Source organism: Sceloporus undulatus, chromosome 2, assembly GCF_019175285.1.
Source record: "Sceloporus undulatus isolate JIND9_A2432 ecotype Alabama chromosome 2, SceUnd_v1.1, whole genome shotgun sequence".
In the NCBI taxonomy this organism is placed as follows: domain Eukaryota; kingdom Metazoa; phylum Chordata; class Lepidosauria; order Squamata; family Phrynosomatidae; genus Sceloporus; species Sceloporus undulatus.
Genome location: NC_056523.1, coordinates 57,583,895 through 57,602,728, shown reverse-complemented (window position 1 = coordinate 57,602,728; position 18,834 = coordinate 57,583,895). Strand labels below are relative to the sequence as shown.

The 18,834-nt window shown below is 40.3% G+C and overlaps 1 protein-coding gene across 1 annotated transcript in view; it reads right to left on the bottom strand.

The window, feature by feature from the left end:
• Nucleotides 1–18,834, bottom strand: part of DNAH12 (dynein axonemal heavy chain 12) — a 155,537-nt gene that overhangs the window by 119,822 nt on the left and 16,881 nt on the right. The window contains 8 exon segments of the mRNA XM_042451361.1: nt 2,548–2,682; nt 3,063–3,188; nt 4,997–5,132; nt 6,509–6,687; nt 8,176–8,267; nt 8,384–8,540; nt 13,667–13,855; nt 18,143–18,338. Coding sequence (XP_042307295.1) covers nt 2,548–2,682; nt 3,063–3,188; nt 4,997–5,132; nt 6,509–6,687; nt 8,176–8,267; nt 8,384–8,540; nt 13,667–13,855; nt 18,143–18,338 — 1,210 coding nt within the window.

The window sequence follows — 18,834 nt, the reverse complement described above, 5'->3', positions numbered from 1 at the left end:
AAGTAAAAAAAAAATCAGTAGTAAGAAAGGTAAAAGGAGAAACTGAGGGCCCATTCATGATACAGAATTATAGCATTATCATACTTTAATTGCACAATCCTATCCTATGGAATCCTGGGGCTGATAGTCTGGCAAGGCACTAGAGCTCTTTGACTAAGATATTTTTTTTAAAAATTCATTAACAAAATCGTGAAATTTACATATACAGAAATTCATCCTATATCCATACATATATTCAACATATTCACAAATATATTTCTTAACAACAATAACATCCCTCTCATTCATCTCACTTACATGCTTTGCATTAGAATAATTCCCTCTTTTATTTTTCCTTTACCTTCCTTATATAGTGTACCCGCGTCATACGCGGGCGCACTTTACACGGCTTTCAGCATATGCTTAAAGCCATGCTGGGAGAAGGGGCGGTGCATCCCATAAGGAATAATGGGGTTCGCACCCGTGGTGTGTGCACCGCTGCACCGCCGTGCCATCGCGTGCACAAGCCCGATTCATTTAAATGGGGCTTGAGCATAGGTGGAATTCCCTTTACGCGGGGGGGGGGGGGGGGTTTCCGGAACAGATCCCCTGTGTAAAGAAAGGGCAGACTGTACTCAATTCCTTTATCTTTCATCTTACTTTCCTTTGCCTTTCTCTTCACATATTCTTATTTACTTTATCTCATCCTCTCACATACCTCACCATTCATAGAGACTTCCTTCTTGCCAGAATTGGCTGAGAATTCTAAATGCCCCCTCCCTAAACTGCAAATTCCAGGATTAGAGTCATAGAATCGTAGAGTTGGAAGAGACCACAAGGGCCATCCAGTCCAACCCCCTGCCATGCAGAAAATCTCAATCAAAGCATCCCCGACAGATGGCCATCCAGCCTCTGCTTAAAGACCTCCAAAGAAGGAGACTCCACTACACTCCGAGGGAGTGTGTTCCACTGTTGAACAGCCCTTACTGTTAGGAAGTTCCTCCTAATGTTGAGTGGAATTTCTTTTCCTGTAGCTTGCATCCATTGTTCCGGGTCCTGTTCTCTGGAGCAGCAGAAAACAAGCTTGTTCCCTCCTCAATATGACATCCCTTCAAATATTTAAACAGGGCTATCATATCACCTCCAGCTTTCTAGGATTACACTCAGTGTTGCCAATTTCCGGGGAATTCCCTGGTTTCTGGGTAATAAAAAACCCTTTCCGGGTAATTTCTGGGTATAAAAAAAATGGGGAATTTCCAGGAAATTAAACCTTCCCATTGGGTAATCCTTTTCGTTTATGGGGAATTAAACCTTCCCGTTCAGTCCTGCCCCTTTAGGCCCCCGTTCCGGTTGGATCTTCCAAGAGGCTGATGGGAATCGTAGTCCTGTCTATCTGTTTGCCCATCCGAAGTAGAAGAACTTAGAACTACATCCCCCAGCCAGGCCATGCATGAGGCCAGGCCCAGACTGTCTGTCGTCGTCACCCACCCTGTCTCCCAATCCAATCTATCACACTAAGCAGCCTTAACCAATCGCTGCTCACCTCCTCCTGATTGGCCAAAAAATTCACTTGTGGATGGGAAAATGACAATTAAAGTAGAACAGTAGTGCTATAATTCTGTGTTATTAATGGATCCCAAGTAAAGTAAAGATAGTGATGATACTACAGGCTTGTTGTTGTTGTTGAATAAAAACTGAACAAAGAGATGACACAAAGAAAACAAGACAGATATACAGATAAGGAAAAAGACCCTCTTCAGAAGACAAAACAGCCGAAAGAATCAGGCAAGGGGATAAACTGTAATAATGGGCAGCCATTCTAGCAGCCTGCAGCAGATGAGCTGGGAAGCAGGAAGGTTTCACTCGCCCTACTGAACATCTATTTTCTTTTCTCTGTTCTCCCCATCCCTTTTCTTTTATGTTGTTTCTTTTTAGATTGTCAACCTGTGGACAAGGACCGATTTTTGGCTTTTTGAGGAGTGGACAGAATCGCTATAAATAACAAATAAACGGATAAATTTCACCAGTGTAATTCTTCCTCCAGACGTGCATCTACAGCTATTGCAATTACTGCATGCAATATAACTATGCAAGTGTCACAAGCCTATTAAGTACTGTTTCTATCATCATTAGTAATATGATACACTGCACAGATGAGATTCTCATGATTACAGAACTCTGCCTACAATTCTAAAGTGTACTTACTGTTTATATCATTGACGGTGGCCCTAAGCTTGCAGCATAAAGATGGGAGCCATGGGGCCTTCATATTTTACTGAATGGTAACTCTCATCAGTTCTATCCAGTATAGCTGATGGTGATGAGAGCTACAGAGTACAACAGTTAGAGGATCAAATGTTCTTCATCCTTGTTTTAATGTAATTATCTAAACATCCAAAAATTTCTATTATAGTAAGATTGTCAGCAATAAAGTGCCAAACTTAACCAGCTTAGTATTGTGTGAAACCATTCAATTTCTGTTTTTTGCCAACTTAATCATGTATTATGTCAAAAGTGCATATATTTATTATGAAAAACACAACCCTCTATCCAGCATTCATCACAGACCTGTTGCATACGATCCAAATCAGAGTATTCTGTGAACTCCTGCATACGGCGAGTCTGCCTTTCTATTTCCAGTATCAATTTCTCACGTTTGGCCAATAATTCATTTTCACTTTTACGTTTAGATTGTTCAATAATCTACAAAGAACAGAAGTTACTCATACTTGTGATCTAAGAAGCATAAGGAGAATCACTTTACAATGAATAAGAGCATATTACCAGGCTAATGGCCAATTTTCTGGTGGAGGCAACAAGATTATGGCTTAAATTTGAATAACAATCCTGAAGTTTTATTGTAAATGTATGTTGTTGTTGTTGTATTCCCAATAAAGGTTGACTGACTGACTGACTCACTGACTGACTGAATAAGAGCAAATGCACCATGCATGACTTCTATTCGCCACTGATGGTAAATTTCACTAACAGCCTTCAAAAGTAACAAAAGTCTTTCCTGTCCTGTAATCCAAGCATTTTTGAAACATGCATGTTAGAATGGAAATCAGAACAAATATATTTACATCATCATTTTCATCGAAGATGGGATTAATATTGTGAGGCCATAATAAAACATCTGCATTCAGAGCCAAATCTTCTCCCTCAAATATATACACATCAAGGAGATAATTCATTCGCCGTTGGCTATCCTATAAAAGATAGTACATTGTTTATTTCTATCTTTTAAACAAACAGAAACCTGGCAATATTTAAAAAAACAGAAATGCCAATTTTGGAAAGCTGTTTAAGCAGTAGCATCATTAGGGGGTTGTGAGGGGTACGGACCACACCAGGTTACACCCCAGAGGGGGTGACACCGGGTTGCCCCCTGTCCCGCCCTTCCTTGCCACCACCTGGTTTTCCTCAGAGGAGAGTTTGGCAGTAGCAAGGAGCCAGGGTGAGTGCATGTATGCTCCCCACACCTCCTGGCAAGCAGAAAGGGTGGAGCTTCCACAAGGAGGTGCAGGGAGGCAGGGCAACATTGCCGATTGCTCGCGCACCACCCCCAACCTTCCTTGCTCTGGCCTGACTTTCCTCAGAAGAAAACCAGGCCAGAGCAAAGAGGTGGGAGGGGTGCATGAGTGTGCACTCAGCAAGGCTCCTTGCTGTGGCCTGGTTTTCCTCCCAGGCTACAGCAAGGAGGGGGTGCTCGCATGTGCACATGCTCAGCAAGGCTAAGCCTAGCATTCTCACACCTCCTTGTGGAAGCACCAACCCTTCCACTTTGGAAGCCACCACCCCCCATACTAGGTGACACCAAAGGTATGCATGCCACTGTGTTCAAGTATCATTTCCTTTTAGAATCATCTCTAGAGAAATCCTAGCAGCATATTTCAGGCCTGGTTATGTGCCTTTATCCTACTCCTCATACTACAGGGAAAAGTGAACACTTGGTGGGCAATTGTTTAACTTTTTAAAGTACCTTTCAAGGAGATACCCATATTAATCTGTTTTAGCATAAACAGGAAAGGAGAGAGGAAAAAAGATTTAGTAGCACCTTTGAGACTAATTGATATTTCTGCATAAGCTTCTGATGAAATGGACTCAAGACCATGAAAGCTTATGCTGAAATATCTCTCTCTGAAATATATCTCAAGTGCTACTAGATTCCCCTCTCTTCTTTTTCCTTCTTATGTTAACTTTTTAAAAACACTCAAAGAAAAACCTACATCAACATAATAGGATTCTCTTCCAGAACTGGCTATAGTTCCAGGTCTCCCCAAGACTTCAATAAATGATGAACACATTACTATTATAAGATAAACTTCATTTGTAGTAAATTAAACAGAAGATGGCCTACAGCAGAAAAGCATTCTACCCCTTTTGCTGATGGGGTTCACCATCCCCTCACATCCAATTACAAAACTGTGTAAAGTAATTCCTCAATAGCTACATGAGGTCCTTGGGTTTGGGTGCACCTCCTGAGCAAAGCTGATGAAAGTGGGGCTCCAAGAGTTATATAGTCCAGAAGCAAGAAAAACAAAGTTTACAAGCATAATCCATCTTCCTCCAAACAGCTATGAGAACTAAACAGGCAAGTTAGTTAAAAATCTTACAGGGACAACATTTACAGCTAGCCACTGATGCTTCCTCACTAACATGTCTGTTAAAATTTATGCAACAAAATTGCAAAATTATACAGAATACAAGATAAATACAGCATAGCAAATATAATATGTTGTTGCTCTTGTGATTTAAACACATGTACAGTGAAGAATAGCTGGGAACTAAATTAAACCAAAAAGAAATATTTGAGGAGGGGGGTACAAGTGAGAGTGGATTGAAACTTATGGTGTTATACTACAGGTGCCTGGAAAAATTACCATGACAAGATATTAATTAATTTTTGCATGTGTTCTCTTAGTAGTACAGTAATAGTACTCAAACCTGGATTTAAATCATCATTCCGTTTCTTATTAGTTAGTTTTTAAAAATTCAAACCTAAAACAATTTCTACCTTGATCCTTTCATATAACTTCTGGATACCTATGGTTTTAGCCTTTTCTATATAGGCTATGCTTTCCATCATTTCTTCAGTTGTCTCAGGAACTTTCAGTGCCCGCTCTTTAATAGTTTCAAATTCATTACATATCCTAAAAATAAACATATAAATTGAACGATTGGTTGATATGTGTCAATATTTAGAAAGGTTATAATGTGTTCCGATATATGTCTGCTGAAAAGTAAGCTCTACTTGGTTCTGTCAGGCTTACTTCCCAAACCAATGCATATAGAAATGTAGCCTTATTTAGGTTATACTCTGAAGCAAAAATATATTATTTCTTTCTTTCCATATCTTTACATTGCTAACTAAAAAAAATCTTGTTCTTGTACAATACAGCCACTTAAAGTACTTTATTCATAAAGTGCTATAAAGTCAGTGTAACAGTACAATATAAAACCCAGAACAAAACAATTATAATATCACTATAAATACAAAGGAGAAATAAGACAGAATTATTTCTTGGTCTTATACAGTATAATCCCTGAAAGGTCAAATGAGGACTGCTAGATTTGCTAGATTTTGAAAAACAAAAGAGTGACCTGGTCTGGTGAGAGAATTCTTTAGCACTGAAATGATTTAATTGGAAATTGTTTGAATGTTTAATTATTATGAACGCAAGGTATCCAAAGAGAACAAAGGTGACATATTTAGATGGGAAAACCCTCATGACTATGCCTGTCAACTGAGGATTGTTAGGCTAGATCCAAGAGTATCCCCCGAACTATACACTTAATTCAGATGTAGTGCAAGTCCTTTCAGAGTAGGTCATCCACCAACAGAAGAAATGTTTGACAGTGCTATTTAGATCCATCCAACTTTTCCTTAGACCTCAGTCAGTTCCAGTGAGATTCTAGAGCATGGGACACTTATCTTCATAGTGTAGATTTAGGAATCATAAGCAACACTGTTTCCATTTACATAACAGATAAGCAACTTGGTACCCTCCAAATACTGGAGTTGGTGGATGGCCTACTTGCATAGTTTGTTGTACAGTACAAAGTTTTGGTACTACAGCTGATGATACACTCCAGTGAGTGGCAAAGGCTATCCCTTAATGCCAGAATTGAGATACTACTGTATTAGCCCTAGAGACCCTAGCAATAAATCCCATTCTGTGCAGATATTATATGGTAGAGAGCCAGTGTGGTGAAGTGATTTGAACCTTTGACTGACTCTGGAGATCAAGGTTCAAATCCCTGCTTGCTCATGGAAATCCACTGAGTGACCTTGAGCAAGTCCCATTCTCTCAGCCTCAGAGGAAGGCAAAGGCAAACCCTCTCTGAAAAGATATGGTCAAGAAAACCCTGCCACAGTGTCGCCATATGGTCACCATAAATCAGAAATGAGCTGAAGGCACACATCAATCACAAGAGCTCAGTACCAGGCTGTCAATGTGCAACAATAAAGCAACATCAGACATTATTTTTAAAGAAAGAAATTAGTTATAGAAAGAAATTTACTCACAATTCATTTTCGCTTTTGTGATTTAGTGCTATTATGTTCAATAGCTGATATGCAAAGTTTTTTGCTTTGTCACACAATCCTTGCTTGAGGTCTTCACACTCTAAACGCACCAAGGGGAAATGAGCTATCATTGGCAAGCTCATTATTTCCTTTGCAAGAGTGAAGAATTCATCTATAAACTGCAAAGCAAAATTGTATTTCTTAATGTGGGGTTCAATCTTTAAAATTTGAGCACTCTTGTAATCCTCTACACACTTACCTGGGAATAAGTCCTACTGAACTCAGTGGGTCTTACCTGTGAGCAGAATTCTTAAATTATTTATATTAAACTGGTTAATGTATATAACCAGATTAATGTACGTACATTCAGAAGCTGCCTTAACAGAACATCTATTTTCATGTCATTTTAAAAATTCAAGGTCTTACAACAATGGGTAACATGTACCATTTTATGGGCAGTCTCCTTTCATGTAAGTGACAGAAAAATAAGATGTCTCTGCATGCTATGACATGAAGTACAGACCCTGAGATATCATTTTGGATACAGTAAGTAACATATTGATTGATTAAATAAAAATAAACATTCTAAAAGCAAAAACCCTTATTTTCCCCAAAAATATTTATTGTTTTCATCCTATGTATATTTATGCATTAACTGCTCATAAAATTAATCAGCTATTATTTGAAATTAAGAGCTGTATAATGACTATAACCTATAAAATAATTTAGCTACAAATATAAACATCCCCAAATATTGAAAATAGTAGTCATAACTGACAGATATATGGTTTGGTTAAAAAAAAGAAAGGGGGGGAGGCTAAGTCTAGTATCACAAAACTGACACATATAACATTGTGTTTAGAGAAGGCAATACAAAGAATGAGGAGGCTTGACAGACCGTCCCGAAAGGGCAAGCTGGAGCCGTCCATTTTTGCTCCTGAGGGAACCCGCAGCAACCAAACCGTGCGGGCTACCTCTGCACCCAAAGGAACCTGCTAAAAGCAGGTTCTTCTTAGTGTGCGTGGCTGCCACACCAGGAAACATGTCTTCCTAACAAAGCTTCAATTCTCCCTCAACGCATGCAAACACTGTTTCTTATGCTACTTTTTCTTCTGCTACCTTTTTTCTCAGCCTGTCCAATAAAAGAAAGCAGCAGCATGGATCCAACCTGCCAGTCAAACCTCAGTAAAGCTTACAAAGCTTAAGCAGAGGCCCGTATCTGAAAGCTCATTTTTACAGCTGCTTCTCTTGTTCTTGCACATGCTCCAGTCAGTCAGCCTATGCCAAAATGGTGCTGCTCTGAGCTACAGAAGCAATACCCTGCACCAAAGCTATGTGAGAGTTTTCCAGCCACCACTGCCACTACATTTGGTCACCACATCCAAGACCTGTATACCCAAATTGCTACAGATATCCGAAAATATTTTTTTTAGTTTTAACAGTAAAAAAAACTCAATAAATTACACTTCTCTCCTAAAAGAATCAAGCACTGAATGAGCCAAACCACAATTAAAACAGAACATGGTATTGTAGAGATTTTGCACTGTCCTTAATCTCAATTAAGCTTGCAATGTGGAGGGATCAGGACTCAAAGAGTAGCCAAGAGATTTTATGCATGGTTCTGTGATGCTTGCCAGATTTACTTGAACATTATACTTGAAAATTACCTCTGCATATTCATCAAAGCTGTGCTCTTCTGCTACAAATGTTCTTATTCGGTCATCTGCAGCACCATCTACAAGCCAGCCATACTTCTCTACTGCAAGTCAACAATCACAACAGAAGTTCACCAATGTTAGATACTTGTCAACATTATTAAAGAAGGTTATCTTGGAAGGCTACTTTAAACACATGGAAAGCTTTTAAACTACTCACCATAAAAATCAAAATGTGCTTTTGCACCTTTCAAGTTTTCTTGAACGGCTTTCTTCAGTACAGATGATGCCCATGCTATAACATGTTCAGGAAGTTCAGTATCAATAGCCGTGACTGTAGTTGTACCTCCTAGCCAAGAATGTATAGTCTGGACATGCTGTTCAAAACACACAGAAGTTACCCATATCTTTAAGATCTCATAACAAATAATAACATATATATTTTCCTGAGATTCCTAAAAACAAATTTGACAGGAAAAATAACCAGCTCTGTGAAACTTTATTGTGCCTTGTTCTGATTAATGTGTTACTTCTCTGACTCAGGATTTCTCCCTCTCTGCAATCTTATGTACACTAAATGAATACAGTTGAACTGCTACTAAGGAAGCATGCATAAGATCGTTTTGTGTATCTTTTATTTTTAAGAAATTATCCTCCTCTAATTTGCTTTGGAATTATTACAATTTGTTTGGAATCTGACTCAGTCAATTATTTTACTTTCTCTACCAATTCTACCATTTCCCCCTTATTCTCTTTCTTGTGTATATATTCAACTGTGGAGTTCCAAATCAGTCCTCTGAAGATTCAGTTATGAGTAATGAATTTAACTACTTTCCAATAGCTATTACACATCGAAATACTCTGGGATGGATCCATCCTCCTCTGTATACTTCATACCAATATCATCATCATTCCACCCAGCACCAAGACCAAAATGTGTCCTACAAAATGAGGGGTGCCAGGTATCACTTCAGGGTTGTTAGGGAGGACATGAACAACTAAACCACTCTCATACTGCATGTGAAAAGTACTTTCATGAATGGATAAAGTACAACATATTCTTCCAGTAGCCACTGCACCTCATGCAATCTTGTTCTGAAGAGGCATCTAGCAATGGAAGGAGGGAACTTTCAAAGAGCAATGTTCTAAAAAGGAGTTTGAATTTACTCAGACATGAATGAAGAACCCAAATCCAGTGGTTTGGATCCCAGTGGCTACAAAACCTTTTTATCTGGATCAAATCTTTATTTAGACATAGATGGTATTCCATGCTTGATAGCCATTAGTTATATCAGGATGTGTTTATTTTTTTATCTCTTTTACATTTTTAGAGGATTCTTATAACATTTCCCTTTAGCTTTGCAATTGCCAGAAAAAGAGATATTTGGCCTTTTTCTAGTCATACAGCCACATCAGCTTTCTAGTAGTCTGGTGAATTGCAGATGATGAAACAATTAAACTAATAACTAAAGCAGTGTTAAAATCATTGACGGTCCAACTGATTATAGGAAAGAAATCAGTCTAGAATTCATTCTGAGCTGGACACCAAAGCTTTGACAGAGGCATATATGGATGCAGCCAGGATACTGTCTGGTCAGGTTGTGTCAGATACCTTTCAGTTTAGATAAACTACATTGAGGCTTGAAGCATTCTGCCCATACGCCTTGCCTCTCCTGATTTTGAAAGCTGTCAGGCTTCAGGTTGTTATTAAAAACAACAACACTGGAAATTAAGATATATTATAAAACTTCATTTATATAAATCTAATTTCCTGTATTATAAATTTTCTGATAGCCCAAACCTTGGGATAATCTCAAAGGGAACATTTGACATCTATGCTGACCAAAAAGGTGAGCTCTGAGGAACTCTAGCTAGATAGAGATGTATAATGTGATATACTGTATAAGGCAAAGTACTTCAATCTTCTGAAATAAACAGCAATGGAGGAATGACATCTGTGTCATACTAGTTTCATAGATCCCAGCAATTCTTCTTTGTTTTGTGGCCAACATCAGTACAAATTTTATGCCTCTCTCCAAATTTCTAACAACTGTAAAAAGCCATATTTATGAACACTTGCACAATCAGTGCAAGTAATGATGATTCACAAAGTAGTCCAAGTTGTGGGTTCTACAGAGACAGATGCAAATATCAGGTGCAGAAAATACCTTAAGAAATAAATTTAAAATAGTAAATAAAGCAACTTAATATTATGAAAGGCTTCCTGTAGTTTTTTTAAAATTACCCAGGATAAAAGCATACTGGTGCTTAATATATAAGTGTGCTCCATGAACCCTATAAGGTATAGATATGCCAAATTAGTATTTTTCTCTATACATACACTGCATCTCTGTCTATATACATACATATACAAAGTAATGACCTGATTCTTTTTAGTGGAGGCAACAGCCTTCCAACATATTTCCTGGTACACATAAAGCAACACTATTCATGAAATAAATAAGGTAGCCCATACACAAACTTGATGTGCATACTGCTGCACCTCAAATGGGATTTCTAAGGTTGTATGCAACATTGCCATGTTTTTCCTTCCATGGGAAAAGATCAGTTCCACTCAATATTTGAAATGTTTTAACAGATAAGCTTAAGAGAAAATAAATGCTAATTTTGCCCTGGAACACACGGGTCAAATAAAGTGGGTTCTGGCCTCTTTGGGGGTATAGCTTCCAAATTATGTAAGCTCCCTGGAAGCTGCTCTGATGCCATGTTCCAGTCAAAGAACTGGAGCAAAAAAGAACGGAAAAATCCGACTTCAGGCCGTGTGGCGTGGGACCTGTGGTGACATCCCACTTTGAGAGTGGGCTGTGTGGTCACCACGGTTCCAACACAATTGAGGCCAGAGGCCACTCGTTCCAGGCTGTCTGCTTCAGCCCTTAGTCTCTTGCTCCTTCCCCATCTTTTATGGAAGCTGTTCACTTTTTATTATTTTTAAAGCACAGTTTGCAAGATTACTCAACTGAACACTTCTCTGCTACTTTTCCAAGAAACAAATACCTTTAAAACTTCAAAACTGTGCAAAAGGACATGCTCTTTCATGACACAGGAGCCAGCCAATCAGCCTTGTGTATTGCAGTCTTGTGCATAAAGCTGACAGAATTGGTTTTCCTCAAGTATAATCTGGAATGCATGTTTGATCTGATTCCAAAATGGATTCATTATCCAAATAATGGATGTTTGCACCTATGTCTTCAGTTACAATAACCATATGACTACACTGGTGAAACAGCTTCATTGGCTACTGGCTTGTTTCTGGGCACAATTCAAAGTACTGATTATGACCTAAAAAGCTTAAATCCAGATTATGTGAAACACTGCATCTCTTAATATGATCCTTGGAGGAGAGATTTCTCATGGTCTGGCACCTGGTGAGAACATGTGAGGGAACTTTGGTGGCTGCTCCCAGACTAAGAGATTCCCTCCCACAGAGAGCTGGTCTGGCCCTTCTCTGGTTTCCTTTTGCCAGCAAGCAAAGACCCTTTCCTTTAAACAGGCATCTGATGATTAATGGGTTGACCAAAATGGGGTTTGTGCACTACATTTTTTCTTTATTGTCACATCTTTCAAGTGATTTTATACTGTTTTAAATTATAGGGTTTAGTGCAAGATTTCTAATTTAAGATTTATATCTTCAGGTTTCAAGGGTATCTTGTTTTAACCTTATTTAAGCTGCCTTTGATTCCTTGTTGACACAAAAGGGCAGTATATTAAATAATTAAATAAATAAATAAATAGTGACTGCCACTATTTATTCTAAAATTAAATATAATAAATTCTAAACCAGAGCAAGCAACAGTAAGTATCTTCAGTCTCCAACCTGTAACTAAGGGACAGTACCTGCTACATGTAAGAAAGTCACACTGATAATTTCACACTTGGATGAAAGTTTTTTGTGGGGTTTTCAGGCTGTCGCCATGTTCTAGAAGAGTTTGTTCCTGTCATGGCCAGCCAAGATCAGCTCTCGGAGGATGAGGAGGAGGATGAGCCTCCTCCAGAGCAAGGGCTGATTGAGGCAACGCCAGGTGCTGTTCCTGCCCTGCCAGGTCCCAGCTGTGATCCTCCAGCCCCAGAGGAGGAGATTCAACCAGGTCCTAGTGCCAAAGAGAGGCTTCCTTTGGTACCACAGCCTAGTGGTGAGTCTGGAGACGAAGCTTGCCTGCAGGTGCCTTCTTACAAAGAGAGAAGAGCCGAGAGTTCTTGCAGACGCAGATCACAGAGGATTGCCGAGAGGCAATTAGCCAACCAGCCTCAGGTGGCACGAGGGAGAGTTTCCCTTACTTAAGTGGGAGAGAGACTAATGCTGGTTGCTAGAGTTTATTGCATGATCCCTCGGCGTGATTGCTGCTAGCACTAGCTCCTAATATCTAGATTCTCTGTTACCTTGACTTCGGACCGGACTTCGTTATCTCTTGGCTGTTTTGACCCTGGACTGTTTGACTACGCTGTTTCCCGGTGTCCTGACTTCGGCTTGACTTTCGGAACGTTGGAATCTCTGGAATCCTGACTTCGGCTCGTATTCTTGACCTGCCCTCGGACTGCTTCTTTGCTGGGTCCGCTTTACTTCCACTGAACTAAAGGCTCTGTTATCAGCTACGGTCAGTGTTGCTGGCAGCTTTCCCGGACAGTTCCTGACGTTTCACCAGCATCTTCAGAAAATGCTAGCATGGAGGTGAGTGGGGTGTATATATATCTAAAATTTTATTTATATTTTCCCACCTCTTCCAGGTGGATCATAGTGGGATTACAACCCTGTTGTACAATAAAAGTACAACAGCAAGATATATAGCATTTAACAGTTAAAACAATTAAAACAATACAATCAAAGTGACGGTGGGATAGAGTGTTCTAATCCTAAACAGAGGAATGGAACAGTATTTCTTATAGTAGATTGAGTGGGCAGGCTCGCCAGAAGAGATCCGTCTTAAATGCCTTCTTAAAAGCCTCCAAGGAGGTAATAAGATGGATCTCTTCTGGGAGGCTGTTCCACAATTTAGGAGCCACTGCTGTGAAAGCTCTTAGAGAAGTTGAGACTAGTCTAGTTGAGTGTAATTAAAGTAGATTTTTCCCAGATATCCTGAGAGTACAGGGTGGATTATGAAGGGAGAAGCATTCCAATAAGTAACTCGGGCCCAAGTCATGTAGGGCTTTATAGGTAATAACCAACACCTTGTATTGTGCCCGGAAGCTAATTGGTAGCCAATGAAGATCTTTCAGGACTGGTGTTATATCGTCAAACCTTGAAGAACCAGTGACCAGTCTGGCTGCCATATTTTGGACTAATTTAAGCTTCGGAACTTGGTACAAGCATAGCCCCATGTAGAGCGCATTACAGAAATCAAGGCAAGAGATTACCAGAGAATGTACTACTGCTTCAATCTGCAAATTTAATTGAAGATTATGAGAGTTATTAAGATTTTGATATAAGTAAATTAACATCTAGCATTCTGAAACAATTTATGAAATAAATGAGTAGACTAAATTGAACCTGCAGAGTCTGTGCAATCAAAGTAACTATATACAAAATAGAATCTTCCAGATCTTGAAAGCTTGGATAGAAGTCCATCTTCTCATCATCAAAAGTCAGTTCCATCTTAAACAAAAGTAGCCATCGTTGGTCATCAAAATCAAATAGCTGAACATAGGCCTCAACAGTTCTTTTCAATAAATCTTTCAGCTAAAAAAGAGATCAAAGGTAGAGTTCATTACACATGATAAAAGAAATTCTTAAACTCATAGCGTACCTGTGTATATGCTTATGTTCATGCTTCATTAACTCTAGATACATTTTCTACTGCCCTAGGCTTAATATCTCTTCCCTTGACATCATCCTAGTATAATATGGAGTATGGACAGGTTGCTTACCTGTAACAGTATTTTTTTGAGTGGTTATCTGCAAATTCACACAAATGGGTTAATCTGTGCCTGCGCAGTAAAGCTTATAAACTTCTAGAATATCTGGGCAAACTTTAGATTGCGACTTTAGATTGCAACTGCCGATGTGGAGGTAGGCATCTTTGAGATTGAGTCACAAACCAGTAGCCCTTCTGTAAAAGTGGCAGAATGGAAGTAAGGGTTACCATTCGGAAGCAACGGTAGCTAATAAAAGAGTTTAACTGTCTTAAGTCCAGGATAGGTCTAAGATCAGAGTCCCATTTAGGGATGGTGAAGTATCGTGAAAAGAAACAATATCGGGCCCGTGAGGGATCTATGGGCTTGATGGCGCCCTTCGGTAATAGGATGTGCACTTCGTCGAGTAGGGTGTCTGAGCAGATGGTGGAAAAAAATGCCTCTGGTAGTAGGGAGCTCCTCGAACTCAAGGGCATAACAAAAGTAGCCAGCGCTGGTCATCAGATGATGCCTAAAACCCAAGAGTTGGAAGTGATGGAGACCCAGGTATTAAAATAGGGCCACAATCTATCCCCAAAGGGGATTAGGACGAAACCCTCCACTTGCCCTGCTGGGGTTCCTTTTTCTTGTAACCTTGGCCGTAGCGTGGTTGGGGTGCAGAGCAACAGCCAGATGAAGAGGAGGAAGATTGGGATGGATGGCATTGCCTCTGTTGGTTGGGCTGGAAGCGCTGGTCCTATGCCTGGTAGGACCTCTGTTAATACAGAGGAAACCAGGGACGGTGGGCACTGTACCAACGCCTCGGGGATTGCAAAGTGGAGGAAAACATGCTGTGTTTCTTGGCTGTGGCATTCATGCGGTAACAAAAGTTCAACTTCTCATCTGTCTCCTTATTAAAGAAACTGGAATCATGTCTTTGATTGCGGATCTAGCATGGTGAGTTCGATCTGAGCACTGCAATCAGGCATGTCTCCTCAAGGCTACCAAACCAGACAAGACGTTAGAGGCACAGTTCGTGGAGTGGCGGGCTGACAGAATTTGTTGGGCACTGATGGAGTGGTCCTCCATAGGGATAGCAGCAGCCAGTTTATTCCTATCTTCAGGCAGTTCATTAATGAAGGGCTCCAAGGGCTCCATTAGATGCTGGATGTATACACACTGTGTAATTGGCCACCTGCAAATCCAGAACAGCCAATGCATACATTTTTTTAGCAAGGCCATTTATCTTCTCGTTTTCATTATCAGAAGGCGAAGAAGAGGTTCTTGGAGTGAAGGAGAGTTGGGAGCCTTCAACAATAGCCGAGTTGAGCTTTGAGTGCTCAAAGAGCCAGCTCGGTACTGAGAAAGGGATCCTATAGAGGCTCTCGATCTTCCTCACAGTGGATGCAATAGTGGCCAGAGTCGCCCAGAAGCACTTGGCTATCTTCCCCAACGATGGTAGGTAGCCAATAGACGCCAGAGTCGGTAGCGAACCATGGACCTGACATTTGATAAGGTCCAGAGCCTCATCATCGTTCTGGTTGATTTCGAGCTAGAGAGCGCTTGCCATCCAAACCACACAGTCCGAGAAGGAGCGTACATCGTCTGTGGATGAGGTAGGTTCCAACTCAGCCAGACGCTGAGATGATGGAGGATCCTCAACATCAGAGGTAGGCGACTGGAAACGGACCGGGAGTGGTTGGAGTGTGGGGATCCCTCTGGGCACCTCAGAAGAGGCTTATCATAAAGGGAATCCTGACGAGCTGAAACTGGCGGAAGTTGAGGAGTTGAGAACCTGTTGACCTGAGCCTAAGTGGTGACTGTTGCAGCCATCTGAAGAAGCTTCTGATGGAGGGAGTCTGGATTCACAGGCAAGAAATAACGACCCGAGTCATGGTCAAAGACGAGGTCAGGATATTGTTGAAGGCGGTCATCAAGAAAAGACGACTGCACATCCACAATCCAGGCTCATCACCCTCGGCCCCGAGGCAAGCACAATCACATTGGAGCGAGAGAGTCACGGGCCATGGGCCAGGCTCCTCCACTCTCGGGGCCCAGTATGGTGGCAAAGACCAAGAGGAGACTTGTTCCTCGGGCTCAGAATCAGTTTCTAATTGGATGACACGGGACACATCAATGGCCAGCACAGTCCCAAGAGCAGTTGGGCCCGATGATGAGACTTTTGGGTTGATGCCAATCGGAACAGATGGGGCCTTGGCCAACATCAAGGGGTCTTTCTGACCAGATCTCATGGCTGGAGAGGCTGAATGAGCCCTTTTAGGAGAAGAACATTCAGGATGTTTGTCCCTTCCAGAACGAGAAGATTTCTCACTATGGGCAGACTTATCCTTGGAATAATAATAATAATAATAATAATAATGTTTTATTTGTATTTTCCCACTTCTCCCGATGGATCGAAGTGGCATTACATCAGGGAATGCTTGCGTTTAGAGGATTTCTTTTCTCCATCCTTGTCAGATCTCTTGTCCCCATCTTTATCAGATCTCTTTTCCTTATCAGACTGAGATGAACGGTCTTTTGAAGATTTTTCTTTGGCCTTTGGATTCTTCCTTACTGGAGGTAGAGAAGCAGGACGTGGTAGAGCCATGCAAGGCAGAGGCAGAGGAGCCTTCAGCAACCGGTGCAGAAGCAGGCCTCAAGGCCTGTTCATATAGAGAAGCCTTTAATTTAAGGTTTCTATTTTTCAGTGCTTGAGCCGTTATCAACTTGCAGAATGGATAAGCATTGAGGATATGGGACTCCCCCAGACACAACACAGATGACTAGTGTTGGTCAGATGTGGGGATCTTGGCCCCACACTTAACACAATCATTTTCCAAATTCAAACAGGTCAAAACAGTAAGAAGTAGAATGGTCAGAAACAGTCTTGAGGTCAAGCGATTCACAAACAAAGTCCAAGGGACGATCCAAGAATAGTCAAAGCCAAACCATAAGTCAAAAACGCTATAGGTCAAAATTGAAAGCAAGAGACTCTAGAGCCGAAGTTCCTTCGGGCTGCTAAGCGCGGCAGAATAAAGGAACTGAGGAAGAGCGGGACCAATAGGGGCAATATATAGGATAGGCAGAGCTACTGCCAAAAAGTTGCAATCTAAAGTTTGCCCAGAGATTCTAGAAGTTTCCAAGCTCTACTGTGCAGGCACTTTGTGTGATTCGCAGAAACCACGAAGAAGACATGTAATTACATTAAAACGCACATTCTGAAAATATGCATAAAAATGAAACTTTAGAGGAGCAACAGATGCACAGTAGACCAGATCTTGTTGGTCTACACAGTCAGTGGTAGTGAAAACTATCCCATAACCCTTTGGGGGTAAATGTTTATATAAACAAGGAAATACCAATGGAACTGTCTTCCCTGTTGATCTGGGAGATCTCCAGCCTCTAAGTTGTGGCTGGGTCTCACTAGTTCACAGCTACATTTATCAATTTACAGTAAATCATTTACAACCTGCTTATCAAAAATGTTCAAATTTTTAAAAATCCTGATTTATTTAATGAAAAATACTGATAATTGTATCTAAGTAATGTAATTGAATAGTATATCTTACGAACAATTATTGGGGGAAGATTTCTACATCAAATTTACTTCCAGTTGAAGGATAGTTAATGTGCTCTATAACAAGAGTTTCTTAGGCCCAATACACACCACCAGGACATATCATGTCCTGGTGACGATAGTAGGGCTCAGGACCGTGCACCAACTGCACGCTCTCGAGCTCTATGATGTGCAGGTGGTGCCATTATAGAACGGCACCGCCCACATGGGGGGCATAGGGATAATGTGTGGGTGTCTGAGCACCCACACATCTCAGCAAGGAAACAGTGTGCAGTCCTTACAACACCACAAAAAAGGAGCCACTCTAGGTGATTCCTTTTTTGCTGCGTTACCCCTTCGTTTGGTTGCTGTGGTAACGCTGCTCAGCCAAAAGCGGCAGCGTTTAAACACTAGTCTGTAGCGCCCCATATTTATACATAAGCCTCTACTTACTACTTATTTCAATACACTGTACCACAAACAACACATTCCTTTGTATATGTCCAAAATTACTTTTCCCTTGAAATGTCTGGACAAGGCAAGCATCTCACAATAATTTGAAAATTTGAAAAGTGTTACCTGGTTAGACATAAGTGTAGCCACACAGTTATAGAATGAGTCAATTTGGTCAGGCTTTACACCTTCCAATGCTTCTTTTCTTGTAAAGAGATTAATAACCCTTGGGTACCATGTGTTCAGTATCTTTTCTTCTGTTTTTAAGCAGATTATAGACACATCATTTTGAAGTGATTCATATTCAAGTGGACCTTTTGATCTAAAGTATAAAATTGATGTTATTGATATTTAATACATTTAAATAAATATGTTATCATGTTTTTAAATATGTATATTTTAATACATTTTACTGTACATGGCTTTGGAGCCCTGGGCAGGTAGAAAAGCAGTTAAAAGAGAATGGGGTAATATGAAAATTGAAACTGTTTTAAACAAAACTAATTATATAACTTATAAGAAAAAATGGCAATTAAGAAAATTAACATTTCAACATATAAGCATTAAAATGTTAGACATATATATTATTTATATAAAAGAAAGCTGAAGATGTTTAGGCACATTTGTTGAAAAACATTAAAACTCAAATTTAAAAAGTAAAATGCTACAATGTCAAATGTTCTCCTCAGGATTCCTTTCCAGACTGCCAGATAGTAACACCCTCTTCCAGTATACTACATATTACATTCACTCTGCTCCCTTGTTTTCTATTTTTCTCCCGGTTGGTTTGTCAACATCCTCGACCCACTTAGCATGCT